This window comes from Penicillium samsonianum (genome assembly GCF_028829775.1).
Source record: "Penicillium samsonianum strain IBT 33392 chromosome Unknown utg000004l_segment0_segment0, whole genome shotgun sequence".
NCBI classification, from domain to species: Eukaryota; Fungi; Ascomycota; class Eurotiomycetes; order Eurotiales; family Aspergillaceae; genus Penicillium; species Penicillium samsonianum.
Window position 1 is genome coordinate 1260899 of NW_026643262.1, and position 14273 is coordinate 1275171.

At 49.4% G+C, this 14273-nt stretch overlaps 6 protein-coding genes across 6 annotated transcripts; 2 read left to right on the top strand and 4 right to left on the bottom strand.

Annotated features, from left to right (window-relative positions):
- Nucleotides 1–279: 279 nt before the first annotated feature.
- Nucleotides 280–1553, bottom strand: N7471_007396 (aromatic alcohol reductase; the record flags this gene model as incomplete). Its single annotated transcript, XM_057280115.1, has 4 exons — nt 280–657; nt 729–1055; nt 1118–1402; nt 1470–1553. 4 exons carry the CDS (start codon nt 1551–1553, stop codon nt 280–282), a joined length of 1074 nt encoding a protein of 357 aa, XP_057134375.1.
- A 2384-nt stretch (nt 1554–3937) lies between these two features.
- N7471_007397 (uncharacterized protein) lies at nt 3938–4870 on the bottom strand (the record flags this gene model as incomplete). The annotated part of the gene is made up of 1 exon (XM_057280116.1): nt 3938–4870. One exon carries the CDS (start codon nt 4868–4870, stop codon nt 3938–3940), a length of 933 nt encoding a protein of 310 aa, XP_057134376.1.
- Nucleotides 4871–5806: 936 nt separating this feature from the next.
- Nucleotides 5807–6532, top strand: N7471_007398 (uncharacterized protein; the record flags this gene model as incomplete). Its single annotated transcript, XM_057280117.1, has 1 exon — nt 5807–6532. The coding sequence occupies one exon, from the start codon at nt 5807–5809 to the stop codon at nt 6530–6532; it is 726 nt and encodes a 241-aa protein (XP_057134377.1).
- Nucleotides 6533–7228: 696 nt separating this feature from the next.
- Nucleotides 7229–8230, bottom strand: N7471_007399 (putative carbonyl reductase; the record flags this gene model as incomplete). The annotated part of the gene is made up of 3 exons (XM_057280118.1): nt 7229–7476; nt 7531–7914; nt 7978–8230. 3 exons carry the CDS (start codon nt 8228–8230, stop codon nt 7229–7231), a joined length of 885 nt encoding a protein of 294 aa, XP_057134378.1.
- Nucleotides 8231–8966: 736 nt separating this feature from the next.
- On the bottom strand, nt 8967–10614 carry N7471_007400 (MFS transporter; the record flags this gene model as incomplete). Its single annotated transcript, XM_057280119.1, has 4 exons — nt 8967–9797; nt 9849–9926; nt 9972–10350; nt 10406–10614. The coding sequence occupies 4 exons, from the start codon at nt 10612–10614 to the stop codon at nt 8967–8969; spliced, it is 1497 nt and encodes a 498-aa protein (XP_057134379.1).
- A 900-nt stretch (nt 10615–11514) lies between these two features.
- N7471_007401 (transcriptional regulator family TF) lies at nt 11515–13863 on the top strand (the record flags this gene model as incomplete). Its single annotated transcript, XM_057280120.1, has 5 exons — nt 11515–11612; nt 11669–12246; nt 12306–12337; nt 12400–13657; nt 13718–13863. The coding sequence occupies 5 exons, from the start codon at nt 11515–11517 to the stop codon at nt 13861–13863; spliced, it is 2112 nt and encodes a 703-aa protein (XP_057134380.1).
- Between the last annotated feature and the right edge of the window lie 410 nt (nt 13864–14273).

Genomic DNA, 14273 nt, shown 5'->3' on the forward strand with positions numbered 1-14273 from the left:
CGAGGAGGCATCAAAAGTAGCCAGCGTCTATCCAAAGGCCACAAAATCACAAACGCCCAAAACGTTGTCGACACCCCCAAAAAAAAGCACCAGTCGGTTGCATACTGAGTTCCATGGCCCCGTCAAATGGGGTCAGAGGGGGAGAAGAGAGATGTCATAAGTCTTTGTCAAATATTCCCAAATGGTAGCGGCGGGGCCGGCGTTTGTCTGGAACAGTCGCTCCCTGGGTGAGGCGGAGAGGTAACGCGAGATACGTAAAAAGGGTTCCTAATCATCAATTCATCGCGACATAAGCGAGTCGCTCGACTCCGTGCGAGGGAATATACGCGTGTAGAGGGAATCGCTGGACTCGGTACGTGGGAAGTGTCGTTGGTGCTTCCGTGAGATCACACGATCGGTGTAGACACCCTTAGCCGAGCCACGAATGACCGACTCGAGATATTCGCGGAAATCTGTGGGTTTGAATTCGGGGTACAGGTCCTGTGTGGTGTGGTAGCCGAGATACTTGGCGTACTCGGGGTTGTTGTCGCCGCGGATTCCCCAAGACAGTTGATATTCGGCCAAATAGCGCGGAATGAACTTGATTGGGTCGAAGGGGTAGGTTTCACTGGCTTGTCGGGCCGCCACGACTCTGCTGCAGATGGTTTCTTCGGGAACCTGTGCTCCGGAAAAAGAAAAATCAGTTAGCCACATTGACTCATTCGGAGCCGAGAGTCTGTGCAACTTACGTAGTTTCGATCGATCTTCTCCTCGCTGAGTTCCTCCATGAGATCGTACATCTTGTTTTGCGAGGAGACCAGGTTGTAGGCGAGGATCTTCTTGTTGAGAGTGCGGGGGTCGGAAATGATCATAGCCATGTAGCGACCGATGTCTCGCAAGTCGGTCAGTGCTGTGGGCATGTTGCCATCACCAATGATTTCATCGTTTCCGGATGTCATGGCATAGTCGACGCGGCCAGAGGGGAGGCGGGGGTAGGCGAGCTGGTACCACCAGCCGACATCGACGACGGTGTAGGGAAGCCACAACTGGCGGATCTGGTTGTAGACGATTTCTTTCTGTGAGTAGTAAAAGCCAGGTCAGTCCACTGATAAAAAGTACCGCGTCACATTCCTCATACCTCGTCACGCAACCACATGATACCGCCCGGTGGGCAAACGGTGATGAAACCACATGGAACGAATCGCTTCACGCCGGTCTTTTTCGCTGCCTTGGCGAGAGGGATCTGGTCCTGTTGTTCGGCAGGACCGACACAGCTGATGACCACATCAATACCAGCCAACGCCTCGATGAGTTGCTCCTCTGGGGCCTTCAAGTCGCATTTCCGAATCTGGCATCCTCGTTCCTGAAGGCGCGTGATAGCTGGCTTTTGGGCGGAAATAGGGCGAACAAGGGCGATGACCTCCTGTGCAGTGAAAAACGATATGATTAGTCTGGGGTCAATTGGTAGCCCTGTAGGATGCTGGACTTACAAAGTCACCGGTATCCAACAGTCCGTTTGCGATAGAACCTCCGGTTTCACCCGCTGCTCCAACGAGCAAAACCTTGGTGGACATAATTATTCAGGTTATTCAAAATCGAGATGGTTGGGGGGGTTTGGAATAAGAGGTAAGATTTGAAGATGGAGGGGAAGATCAAAAGGGAAGAGAGAAAGAGAAGCAGGGATTGGGTAACAGGTTTAGGACCTGACGACGTTATAAATTCCCAAAGGCTCAACCCACTTTCTCATCCGCAGCAGTGGGTCGGTGGATGTTCGTTCCCCTCGTTTGAGGGGGAAGTTTTTCTTTTTGGTCCCCCTGTGTCATTATTGCTCATGACCACATATATATTAGTGACATTACTTCTATTTAGTCAATTTATTATAAATTTCAATCTGTAGATTTTATATGAAAGCCCTTCTCCTTCACGGGCCGGTGATTCGGGAAAACCCTAATAGGTCGGCGATGTTACGTCATATGTTACGGCTTCCCGGTCAAAGGAAAATGGGATAATAATGATGTTTTGTGGCTATTAACAATATAACAATCTGCTATACATAAATTAGATATACATAACGGATACATTTGAACCTAAAGCGTATACATATACACATGTCTTTCCCTCTGATCAGGAGATCACGGACTGCCTCTTTAGTCTGGTCCGAGAGTACCTCGGAGACCCGTCAAACTCGTAGCTAGCAAGGGCCTCTTTATACATACCCCCTTGTTCGTCGTGCAGAATCTTGAATACCCACGTCACAAATCCCGATCTGCGTGGTTACGGCTCTCAAGTCAGGTTTCACGCAGTCCCGTGGAGAGTGACGAAATGGCAAGGATTAGTCAGAGTCTGGGTTTCATTGGTGGCGCAGCGCCTCTGAAAAAATGGGGGCTTTGGGGAGGGCTTTGGGGCACCAATCATGGAGGATTCAGGGAGGATTCCAAGGGTTCCTATATGTCGGTTAGCACACGGGCTAATTGCTTGTGACCATCCCAAGACCGAGCCTTGGAAGCCTTGGGGGCTGACCACAAATGATAACCTTGTCAGCCAAGGAGAGGTCAGCCACAACCGGAAGATCTGTGCCTGGCGTATTCCCCCTCCTTTTCACACGGGATCAAAAGTCCAATTCAACTTTGAGCCTTGGAACACATTACTTTCGTTGTTCGCCTGCATTAATCTCTGGATTTGGTGGGGTAAAGGTTTCTCGAGTTTGGGGATTCTTCCCAAAGAAGTAACAGAAGCGGAAGATCTCGGGTCCCGCTGGTAATTTTCGCGGGGAATGCAGCATGGTGGGAGGGCCTAAGCATGGTGATGTTCTGGACCCGAAACCCTTCTAGCCAATGTCATCACGCCGAACATTGATCGTCGTTATGGGCGGCTAGTTGAAAGGATGGGCGAAAATACTGGGGAATTGGAGAAAGAACTAGGCAAGGGCCAGCAAACCAGGAGCATTTGAGCAAAATTCAATTCTCGAATCCCTTTTGACTTCCCGAATAATATGCGCTGCAGACCAATAATGCCTCATCGCAGATCGATCCCGGCTTAGGCTGGGGCTGCTTTCATTTCAGCCGTTGCTAGTCCATATTAGGGTACGGAGTACATACGCCTTGTCCTCGAGACAAGAAGATCCTATTATTGCACGTGAGCATCTATGTGATTCACTTGTAGATGTCGGCATACCTTCTATGATAAGTCACTTTAGCAAAATCATCCTTGAATTATCTATTTTGTTATAGCTTAGTGGCAATGAAACTGATACCTAGGTACCGGGGGCTTGGAATGTAAACAGGCAAGATCAAGCTTAGGAAGACCTTGCTTATTAGGGCGATAATTCTTCAACTTCTTCCTACGAATCTTTGGGATCTACACTCATTCTACGTTGACCCAAACTAACAGTCTCTCTTCCCTTTCGATAGGAATCTCACTCTACGTCAATCATTACAGTTAATTTGAAGTTTCGTCCTCATGTGATACGCATGTACTTTTCAAGTAGCCTTAAATTACTTTCCACTGGATTTATCGTTGGCTTCACTTATCTTTCGCATAAAGTCACAACATTTCCACAGTTGTAGAAACATGTAGGGATAGTATTAATGCCGGGAGTCTTAGCGAAATCGACAAGGACTAGGCATATTTGGCTTTTTATCTGAGTAGACATAAACATGTCTCATCCCCGTCTCTCTTGATTCTCAACATTATCTCCCCTTCACCCTAGTTTGGGTTTACTTCTTTCTTACTACTCTCTCTCTCTCTCCTTGGTACTTTACCCCACACAGACCACTGACCAAATCCATGTATATGTAAACTTCATCTTATTTATATACAGTCTTATCGGTTTTATTCAAGTTTACAAGATGGGAAGTATATACTATGCAATGAAAGTACTAAAGGCCCTCACTTCTATTTTATTGTTAAAAAACCACTTAAATGGGTATATAGTAGCATTCAATAAATCGCTCGCGCCTCATATGTCCATATTGCTCAAAAAGGCTTCATAATGTGCACCCCTTTCCGTTGCAATATCCATAATCTCCTTCTCTGTCAGACAAGGTCCGCATGGCTCATACTTGTAAGTCTTAACATGCACACCCTTGAAAGAGATTTTGATTGTCCGCATCCTCTGTTTTTGTCTCTCGTCCTTGATCTCGGCCCACCGGGCTTTCACTTCTGCGAGGTGCTTCTCTCGTCTTTCTTCCCCCATCCGCCATGCCGCAATCTGGTGGCCGATAGAATTGCTCGGCTCATGCACCCATCCCACACCCCAGTCGTGGAATTCCGCAAACGCTGTCTCATCTGAGACGGCGGTCTTCCACTGCCAGTAGGTCAGCGCCCGAATATCATCCTTTGAGCGGCATAGATTCAGGATACTTCGGGGGGCGAGGTAGTGTTGGCGGATGTGGAAATCCACTTGGTAGTGGGCAAAAAGAACGGTGGCTTCATCTGCTGGCTTGCCTGACTCAGCCTCGGCTTTTTTGAGAATGGTATCAATCTTGTCGTAGTAATGATGCTGTTGGGAAGGTGTAATATTTTCCCAAAATGTCGCATTCCTATTTTGGTGGGCTACTATGTCTGTGTCGAAGGGAGATATAGAATCATCTGGTACGCTTTTGCTGGCGAAGAAAGGTGGGTATTGAGATGTGATGTACGAGCCTGCAGCAATGTCTACATTCATCATATATGGAATAATGTGTAGATCTCTGCACTGGGTGCATTCGAGGGCATCTTGTAGAGCGGCACTTTGCGGTGACTTGGGTTTATCAGCAATCGGACCGCATAGGGGCTGGTTCGAAGTGAAGGACTGTACAATCTTTTCTTTGACAGCTTCTGTCCAGTCTTTTCTTGGCTCAAACTTGCGCTTGACAATGCGGCTCTTATCTCCTCTTGTGGGAATTCTCATGGTGAGTGGTTGGGTGAGAACACACGTGGTAAGGTTGAAGGGATGATTGGAATAAGGTATATGCAAAGTTTTGTGATCTGATCGAGAGTTGGGAAAGATGTGAGCGAAGGGTGATGCAGTTTGGCATGCACTTATACAATGCATGAAAGGCCTTTGTGTCGACGCCGTGGACAAAGGAAGAGAGAAAACAATAGATTCCATGATTCTAATTTAAATCCGGACAAACAAAAGATGTTTAGTTTCAAACCCATTGATTCGAGTCAAACAAAGAAAGCAGAGCAGGTAAACAATGAATAGTGAATGTCTCACTGCACAATGAGATACTTGGATATGCTATGCTTGAGCCAACGTCCATGGGAGAGCTGTAGCATTAATCTAAATATAGGAGGCGTCGAGATGGCTTTCCTAAATATGACCCTTTTCAAGGGTTATGACGTGTGGGTGTGAAAGGTCATATGGGGAAGGTGCAACTAAGCTCGGGCGTGACTGGATATCGTGAATGAACATCGTGACTCGAGGAGATCATCGGGTCAAGAAATACTTGTGAAAACTAGGAAGTTTGCCCTATAACAATTTTGCAATGTGATTTAGATATATATGTGTCGATGTCAGTGATCGACTATAGAGACTTGCTATCTTATTATTTTTTAGGCATATTGATATCAGTTTATATAGGTATGTAAGCATCCATATATGTCCTAAGGCTTGGACACGTAGTGTGAATATGTTGAATGAGCCTAGGTAGTTTTTGCCAGTTTGACAATTCTATCGCTGTATTGTTGACCAATTTACAATAGTTGTAAACTGTTGACTTTTGTTCCTCTTCGTGTTGCTTCTTCCCTTTCCTCCCCCCCTTCTCCCAAATCCACACATGCATTCTTTTTTTCAACATCGCCCGTTCACTCTTAGGAACATCTGCGATCAAAAAAAGTCACGATGGCAGAAGCCTCTCTTACCTTCCCGATGATTTGCCTGTCCCTCTCATTCCTCTTTGTCGTTGCCGTCTATAATGCTTCGATTATGCAGCACCTGAGCGCTTTCCATCATCGCGTCATCCTTCCCGTGTACCAACAGATTGCGCGCAAGCTTTTCAGCCATAATCTCATCAATCAAAACCCATCAAACCGCCTCCCCGCGGCAGGGTACGAGCCAATCAACCTCGATAACAAAGATGAAGAAGAACAGCATTCTCCACCCTTCGCGAATTCATCCATGCCAGCACCTGACTACTATCGATATGGCGAACCTCCTGCTCTCGACAGAGACAACATGTTTCCAGAAAGCGGTAACGAAACTGAAATGGACGGTCACAGCTTGACCACTACATATGCTGGAGGCCCATACCGTCCGCGAAGCCGGTCCACCTTGGCAGATATCGCCGAGTTCTCCAGCCACAGCCGATTCTCAAGTCCTTCTGGATCTGTAGTGTCCTCCGACGAGTATGACTCTGACTGGTCCAACTCCGCTGTCGACGAGGCGGTCTTCGAGCCACACAACCCAGTCGATGATATCCCCATCTGGGAATTCGAACTCGAGCGTCCTATTTATACCATTGACCAACACGACCAAGGACCGGTGGCTTGGGTGGATGAGATTGTCGAGTGGACATCCCAGGGCGTTTTTGCTTTTGTTGCACCCGATATCATCGAACAACGGGGGTGAGCAGTATATGAGACTTTGGGGAACAGAAACAACATTCGTTTCGCGGGCTTAGCAGAATGTCCGAGCGCCTGAGCTGAGCGATGATCCTACTTTCCTATGTCGTTATTCAAGTTGACGTTTATGAATGAAATGTCGTTTCCCTCTTCAAGTTTCACCCCAGTAATGCCTTCATCTTGCTGGTTATTCCGTAGGTTGTAGGTGTTTTGGTCAAACCACCTGGTCCACTCGGTCACAATGATCTATGCGCCTGTCACGCGGGGGTAGGGCGCATTCCAGATGTTATTGGCGGGGCTTACAACGCCACGCAAGGGATTGAGCCATTTCTTCCTTCAAGGATACCAGGATCCAAAGATAAAAGTTTTACAAGGATGGCATGGTCTCATAGTGTCATTGGCTCGGCAATCGCGCACAAGCTGAAATTTGGCTGGTCGTGCCAGTGATGGGAAAATGATTCCGTTGGGGTCTGCCATTGGTGTGCTTTGGGCACCGTTTTACCTTGGAAGTCATTCTGGGCATGATGCTTACTAAGTGGGGGAAATGTTGCAAATACAATATTTTGATTCAGTTTCGTCCGTCTAATCTGTTGTTTTATCGTTACGTTCTTCTATCGTCACGTTTAGATTTGAAACCGCTGACTCTCTCCAAAATCTATGCTCCAAACCAAAGATCCTGCTTTTTAATTCGTTACGAGAGAATTTAGGGGGCGCAGTAGCCACCGTCGACGATGAGATCGGCCCCGGTAGTGTAGGTGGAAGCATCGGAGGCAAGGTAGAGGTAGGCACCCTTCAGCTCGTGGGCTTGGCCCTCACGGCCCATAGGGATCTTGTCGCGCCAGATGTTCTTGGTGTCTTCGGGCACAAAGCTGGAGATTTCAGTCGCAATGTAACCCGGGGATATGGTGTTTGCGCGAGCGTAGCGGACCCATTCGACAGACAGAGACTTGCCTGAGATGGTGTTAGCAGGGCGACGGAGCTGATGGAGTCTGAATCACAACTTACAAAGATGAATGACGGCAACCTTGGCGGCATTGTAGGCGGCCTGCATCTGGGGGAAGTTGACAATGTGACCGCTCATAGAGGCAGTAGCAACGAAGCTGCCATATGTGAAGTTGGTGAGCTTGTTGCCGTTTGCATCGGTGCCCTCCTCCTTCTGGCGGCGCCAGTGCTCAGCGGCAGCCTTGGCACAGTAGAAGGTACCGTCGAGATCAATGGCGACGACATCGCGGTAGTGGTCGAGGGGGCCGTCGACCATGGGGCCTTGGGTCCAGGGAACACCGGCGTTAGCAATAAAGACGTCGAGACGGCCATTGAAGTCCTTGACAACATCATTAACGGCCTTCTCGACAGCCTTTACATCGGTGATCTCAACTTGATAAGCCTTGGCTGTGAAAGAAATCGTGTTAGAATGATGTGGAGCCAATCACATTGAGTAGATTCGGTACACACTCTGAACACCGTATTGTTCAGCGATCTCGGCAGCTCTCTCGATACACTTAGCGTTGCTATTGTACCACATAGCCACATTGGCACCAGCCTCGGCCAGACCCTGAGCAACGGCCAAACCGATACCGGCGCCAGCACCGGTAACAATGGCAGTCTTTCCCTTGAGGGAGAACATGCTCATAAGGCTGGGGTGCTCTGGAGCAGTGGTGTTGTTGTGGACAAATAGTCCATTTTTGGTAATAGGATTAGCAGCCATTGTAGCAAGAGAAGAGGGGATAAAGAGGAAATGACAAAAGTGAAAGGGAAAGTAGAGGCAAGCTCGGGAGATCAATTAAATATAGAGCTGAGGGGCAAACCTACAAACCCCAAGGTGATAGACGGTGAGTGATGCGCTGGCGGGGAAATCAGACCAGACCGTGGCCTTCCCCAATGTGTATAGACCTTGGTGGGGAGCTCTCGAATTGCGCCTCGATGTTCCTATCCATAGTGGATAATGACGACACTATGCAGAGTGATCATTTGACAGGATGGAATGAGACCTATCATAATTTCGAATGGTCAGATAAACCTGTTCAAAAATGTCAGATCTATTAGAAATTGAAAGAGAGAAGGTAGATACCTAATCTCCTATTTTCCCTTCCGAGGTCTTTCGCCTACCTTATATAACCCCTATTATACCCCGGGGCCTATTAGGCACCCTTAAATTAACCTCGATCCTTATAAAGATAAGATCATGTAGTGATAGTGTGCAGAGCCTTGGCAACGAGGCGGCGGAAGGATTCTGACAGGGTAATTCCACATCCGAGCTTATATTTACTCTCGTACTACCTAGGTAGGGGCCAGTAGGTGTCGGGAGTAGTACTGCGGAGATGGAGGAGTAACATTGGACGAATCTACAGCGCCCCTGGTATTTTGCCAACCGCGTGGCTGCAGAACGCCAGCGTAAGAGATTCGTGTAGTCTAGCCTTATCTATAAATATCTTGCAGAACATTCACAGTGTGACTGTTGTCCGACTCCGCAGCCATTCTCCATACCGATAGAACAGAATCGGCACGGGCGCAAATGCGAGTGCCAGGAATCCTAACAGCGTATTACCCCATCCGTAGTTGAGCGTGGAATACATATGCGACCCAGCAAGCGGCAAGAAGGCTCCGAACATCGAGCGGAGGAGAATGTTGGCCCCCAGCGCAGATGCTGCCGCTTCCGACCCGAACAGATCCACCAGGTACAGCTGGGAGGGCATGATCACGAAGAAGGACCCAAACCCAACGATGGACGCCCCAAAGATCGGAACCATCCAATGCACCTGGTAATATGCCGTCCAACCGTAGATGAAGAACCCAAGTCCAATGACTGGCGGAAACCACATCATCAGCACCAGCCGGTACTCGGGCTTAGGTTCTTTGACATTGTCCGCTGCCATTTTGGCCTTCAAGATCCGGTCACTCAGGATACCAAATGTCACTAGCCCCACCAATTCGCCAATGCCTAGGCCTAGGTAGGCCAGACCAGAAATGCCGGTGCTGAATCCGTACTGACCTTCAAAGACCATGCTAAAGGTGGCAAAAAGGAGGTATAGAAGGCCGAAGATGAGAGCCACGTAGATGGAAATGCCGAGCACGATCGGCGAGAATATCAAAATTTTGGTGGGACGTACGAGGGCGGCGACAATGATCTGCTGCTTTGTGAGGCCGCGATCGAGTTTCGATCGGAGGTAAGGGTTCCCGGTTGCGCGCCGCAAGTGTGCGGTCTTCTGTGCCAACAGGGTGTTGGGATGTGTTTCCCGCATGAAGACGAGCGTCCCGATACCCGCTGCTCCTCCCTGTCACACGGTTAGAATTGTGGATATAGAGCCGAGAACAAGACCACTTACGAGGATCGCGACCACCCAAAAGGTCCATCGCCAGCCCTTTCCTTCGGCAACGAAGCCCCCGATCACCGGTCCCAGAACCTAGATCGGTTAGTATAGTTCAATTAGTGGGTGGAAGTCACATACCGGTCCGAGAAGGGGGCCCAGGCCAAAAAGGGCCGCTGCGGCACCGCGTTTCTCGATCGGGATGACATCGGCGATTGTCCCACCGCCAAGGGAAAGTGGCGTCGCTCCTGCGCAGCCAGATATAAACCGGAAGACCAGAAATTGAGCGGGAGTGTGACTCAGGGCGCAGGCGATAACGAAAATGACGAAGATGGTATTACATATGTGATAGACGATGAGGCGCCCGTACATCTCAGAGAGCGAGGAGATGATGAGGGGACCCAATGCAAACCCCAGCAGATAGATACTGACGGCGAAGGTTGCCAGAGTCATGTTAGTGATCTCCAGGTCCCTGGCGACGCCCTCCATCGCCGGAGCGACCATGGTCGCGGCGATGTTGCTAGTACCTTGATTAGCATGGTCAGTTGTTTTGTCTCTTCTGGGGGTCCACTTACACGACCATCGACAAAACGGCCACAATCACAACATGACCAAAACTCTTGGTGGCAGGCCAGTTGAGGGGATTCTTGGGGTCATCTGGGCCATCCCAGTCCACCACATCATCCTGCAGTTTATGTGACGGCACCTTGGCCACCTCCTCATCTGTCTTTAAGTTGACTTCAACCCGATCCCGTTTGGCTTCGTCATTGTTAGGGAGCTTCATTCTGCGGGCTGTACTCAATGATTGGATGAAGAGGAATTGTCGTTTAAAGGCGAGCTTTGTGCCTTTGTACTGATAGAGAGCGCCCCCACTGGTCGCAAACGGAGGTGGATAATGTGTTTTCTCGGGGATTACTGTCCACCGGCTTGATTGCAGGTCATTTCCTCCGTATCAGAAAGGCCAAGCCGACTGGCTTGAAGCCAGGACCAGGGTTCGGAGGGTTCATGGCTGCTCAACTCGGTTGTTGTCGGCGATGGAAGTACGAGGAGGAGAGCGGACGAACAGACGGAGATGGTTCCTACATGGTGAAGAAGTGTATTAAAATGATAGAGGAATGGATGTGGAATCGAAGGAGAAGCTGGAGCGGAGAAGGAGGAACTTGTATGTTCGTCCGATTGGTCAGAAAGTTGTTGACCCATGGATCCTTGCGCATCACCCGCGCCTTTCTAGACCCACAGATCGGGTTAGAGGATGGACGAGTGTACGATCAGGCTGAGACGATCAATGGGAAAAATACACAGCATTAACAGAAACCTCGGTTCTTGTTTAGGGCCTAGAGGGGCCATACATGTATTCCTAGTTCAACATCAATCACTATCAGACAATCCGACTTCCTCTCCATCTACCATCACTCTTCGTACTAATGCATGCTCACTTCTGATCTCTCTCTCTATTGTTCTTCCTTTCTTTCCATCGTCTCCATGGCGGTACAAGCGTGCTCTACGGCCAAAACATACCCCACCCATCCCACCACACGTATGATGGAGAACCTGGAACAGGCAACGTGTCGTCTAGTCTAAATGACCTGTCTGCTAGACAAGTGGTCTGACCCAGCATACTGCATACAGTATCACACGGTCGCATAGCCGTAAAACGTGCACCTGCATACCCCCAACACCCAGGATGGATCCTCTGCCCGCGGACGAGCCTAGCCTCCAACCGGCTTCTATCAATCGTCGGGGCAAACCCCAGCTTTCCTGTAATCTATGTCGTCGGAGGAAGTGAGCACCGAAAATTTTCCACTGTCTGAATCAAATCTGACCAAATTCTCCGATAGGCTCCGATGCAATCGCAAACAGCCCTGTTCGACATGCACCGCTCGTGGACTGGCGCTCTCGTGTGCCTATCCCAACAATCAAGCCCCACAATCGCCCAGGCCACATGGGACCCACAGGGGTCTCCCCAAAGCAACCGTTCAGGACCGTTTGGGCCAGTTGGAGCAGCTTGTCGTTTCGCTGATGCAGAAGGCCACCTCCGATAGCCAAGACCTACCAGACCAGCATCCCGTCGCCTCGGTTCCCCAAGATCACACCCAAGAAGGCTCATCGGAAGAGGCTATCAACTCCGAGGACTCTCCAGCTCAGTCTGACGGCGGAAGTGTATGGTTTAGCACTTCAGATGCCCGGTACGTCGGGGGAACACATTGGGCTGCCATCCTGGATGGGATCGCCGACCTCAAGGAGCAGCTTGAACAGGAAGACGATGAGAACATTGAAAAGCCTGCTATGCTGCATACTTTCCTGCTGTATGGGTGTAAATCAGCAAGTAAAGAAGACATATTGGCAGCTCTGCCCGATAGACCCGCTGTCGATCGCTACATTTCTCAGTACTTTAATCGATTGGACTTGGCACCATGTAAGCCCGTGACCTGCAATATGCGAACATGGACTAATGCAGGGCATCATCCTCTTCAGCGTGTCTACACAGTGGTCAATTTTCACGCCAGGTATGTGAACGACTTTGCCGCATAACGTGAATATAGTGGGGGTCTAACGATAATGACTATAGTATGAACAGTTCTGGGAAAATCCATCCGAGGCCTCGGTCATGTGGCTGGGTCTCCTCTTCTCTATGATATGTCTCGCAGTGCTGGCTTCAAGTGCGGCAGACTCCAGCTCATCTCCGGGAGTCCGCAATCCATTGGTGGATACGTACCGCGAAAAGATAGTACAGTGTCTCATTCTAGGCGAGTACACCAAATCCGGGCGTTACGTATTTGAAACCCTATACCACTACTTGACCATCGAGTATTCCATCCGGAAGGATGCCGACCGGGACATCTGGATCCTTTCGGGAATCTCGATCAATATAGCTCTGCGCATGGGTTACCACCGGGATCCGTCGCACTTGCCAGGGATATCCCCATTTGCGGGAGAGATGCGACGGCGGGCCTGGGCCACCATCTTGCAGGGAGATATTCTAATCTCCACCCAGATGGGCATGCCACGAATGATCAAGGATTGGCAATGTGACACCATAGAGCCCCGTAATTTGAATGACTCGGACTTCGATGAGGATTGCTCAGAGCTTCCCCCGTCCAGGCCAGTAACGGAGATCACCACAGTCTCGCACCTGGTTGCCCGGCGGCGTATATTTGCCGCTTTGGGTGTGATTGTCGATTTCACCGCGTCGGTGCGACAGGTGGCCTACGACGAGGTAATGCGACTAGATCAGATTCTACATGACGCAGAGGCGACGGTCCCAGCATATCTCCGCATGAAGGGCATGGCTGCGGCGGTCACCGATCCCCCGCAAGTGATTATGCATCGGCTCTTTCTCAGACTGATGTTCCACAAGGGTCAGATCATGCTACACTGCAAGTACTTAAGTCCGGACCTAGCCGCATCTTCCGATTGCCAAACGTCATACTCCTACTCGCGTAGCTCTTGTATAGAGGCAGCGTTGGGTATTTTGGAGATCCAGCGAATACTCGACGAGGAAACCAGCCCAGATGGGCAGCTTTATATGATACGATGGCGAGCTTCCTCCTTCATGAAGCATGAGTTTCTGACAGCCACGATGCTACTATGCTTTCTTACCCGACAGAGACATAGTATCCCAGATTCTATAACCGATAGCCACAATTTGGACCAAATCATGGCAGCGCTAACAAGGTCACATGGTATCTGGATAAGGTCAAGGAATTTGTCAGTTGAAGCGAAGACAGCCGCAGACACTCTCAGCATTGTTCTGGCTAAAAAGCCGGATGGTTCTAATATCAGCCCAGAGGACCAGGCTATGAACAATGATTTCGCCCTAAATTCAGGTTAGTCTGCCTTCTTAATTTCTCCCCCCGGGACCCCTGTCTTTGCTTACGATAGCTTAGCCCTGCCGATGACCTTTCCCGCTGGAGTGCTCGATGGAAATGGTCTGGAAGAGAACTTTTCTTATGGATTCCCTTTCATAGGGTCCAGTGAGATGTTACCAGGCTCAGCCATGGTGATAGATCCGAACTTCGCATGGCAATGGTAAAAGGTTTGTTATAACTCTAGTCCTCTACAGACATGTCACTCACTAGGGAATAGTGTTTTGAAGTCGAATTACCGCATGCTCCAGCTTAGAGCATGCTTGCAGAGTGTGGAGTTCGGCGTGTGGTTGTGTTCGGAGTTCTTCGGTGGAATATTAGCTTAGCTGGTACGGTACAGGTGGTTCATAGGTGGTGGGTCTTGCAGATTTTGATATCGAAATTGTGTATATTTTATAGATGAATGAGATCTTATGGATCGTGCAAGCTTTTTCCCATTTAGTCGTCTAGACTTAGTGCGTACTCGTTGGTATTTGCACGTCCATCTGGGAGTAAATTCCTTAGCACTGCACTCACCCTAGAGTGCTGCTTGGGCACATTAATAATTGCCGTGCAGAGAGCAAATGGCAAAAACAAA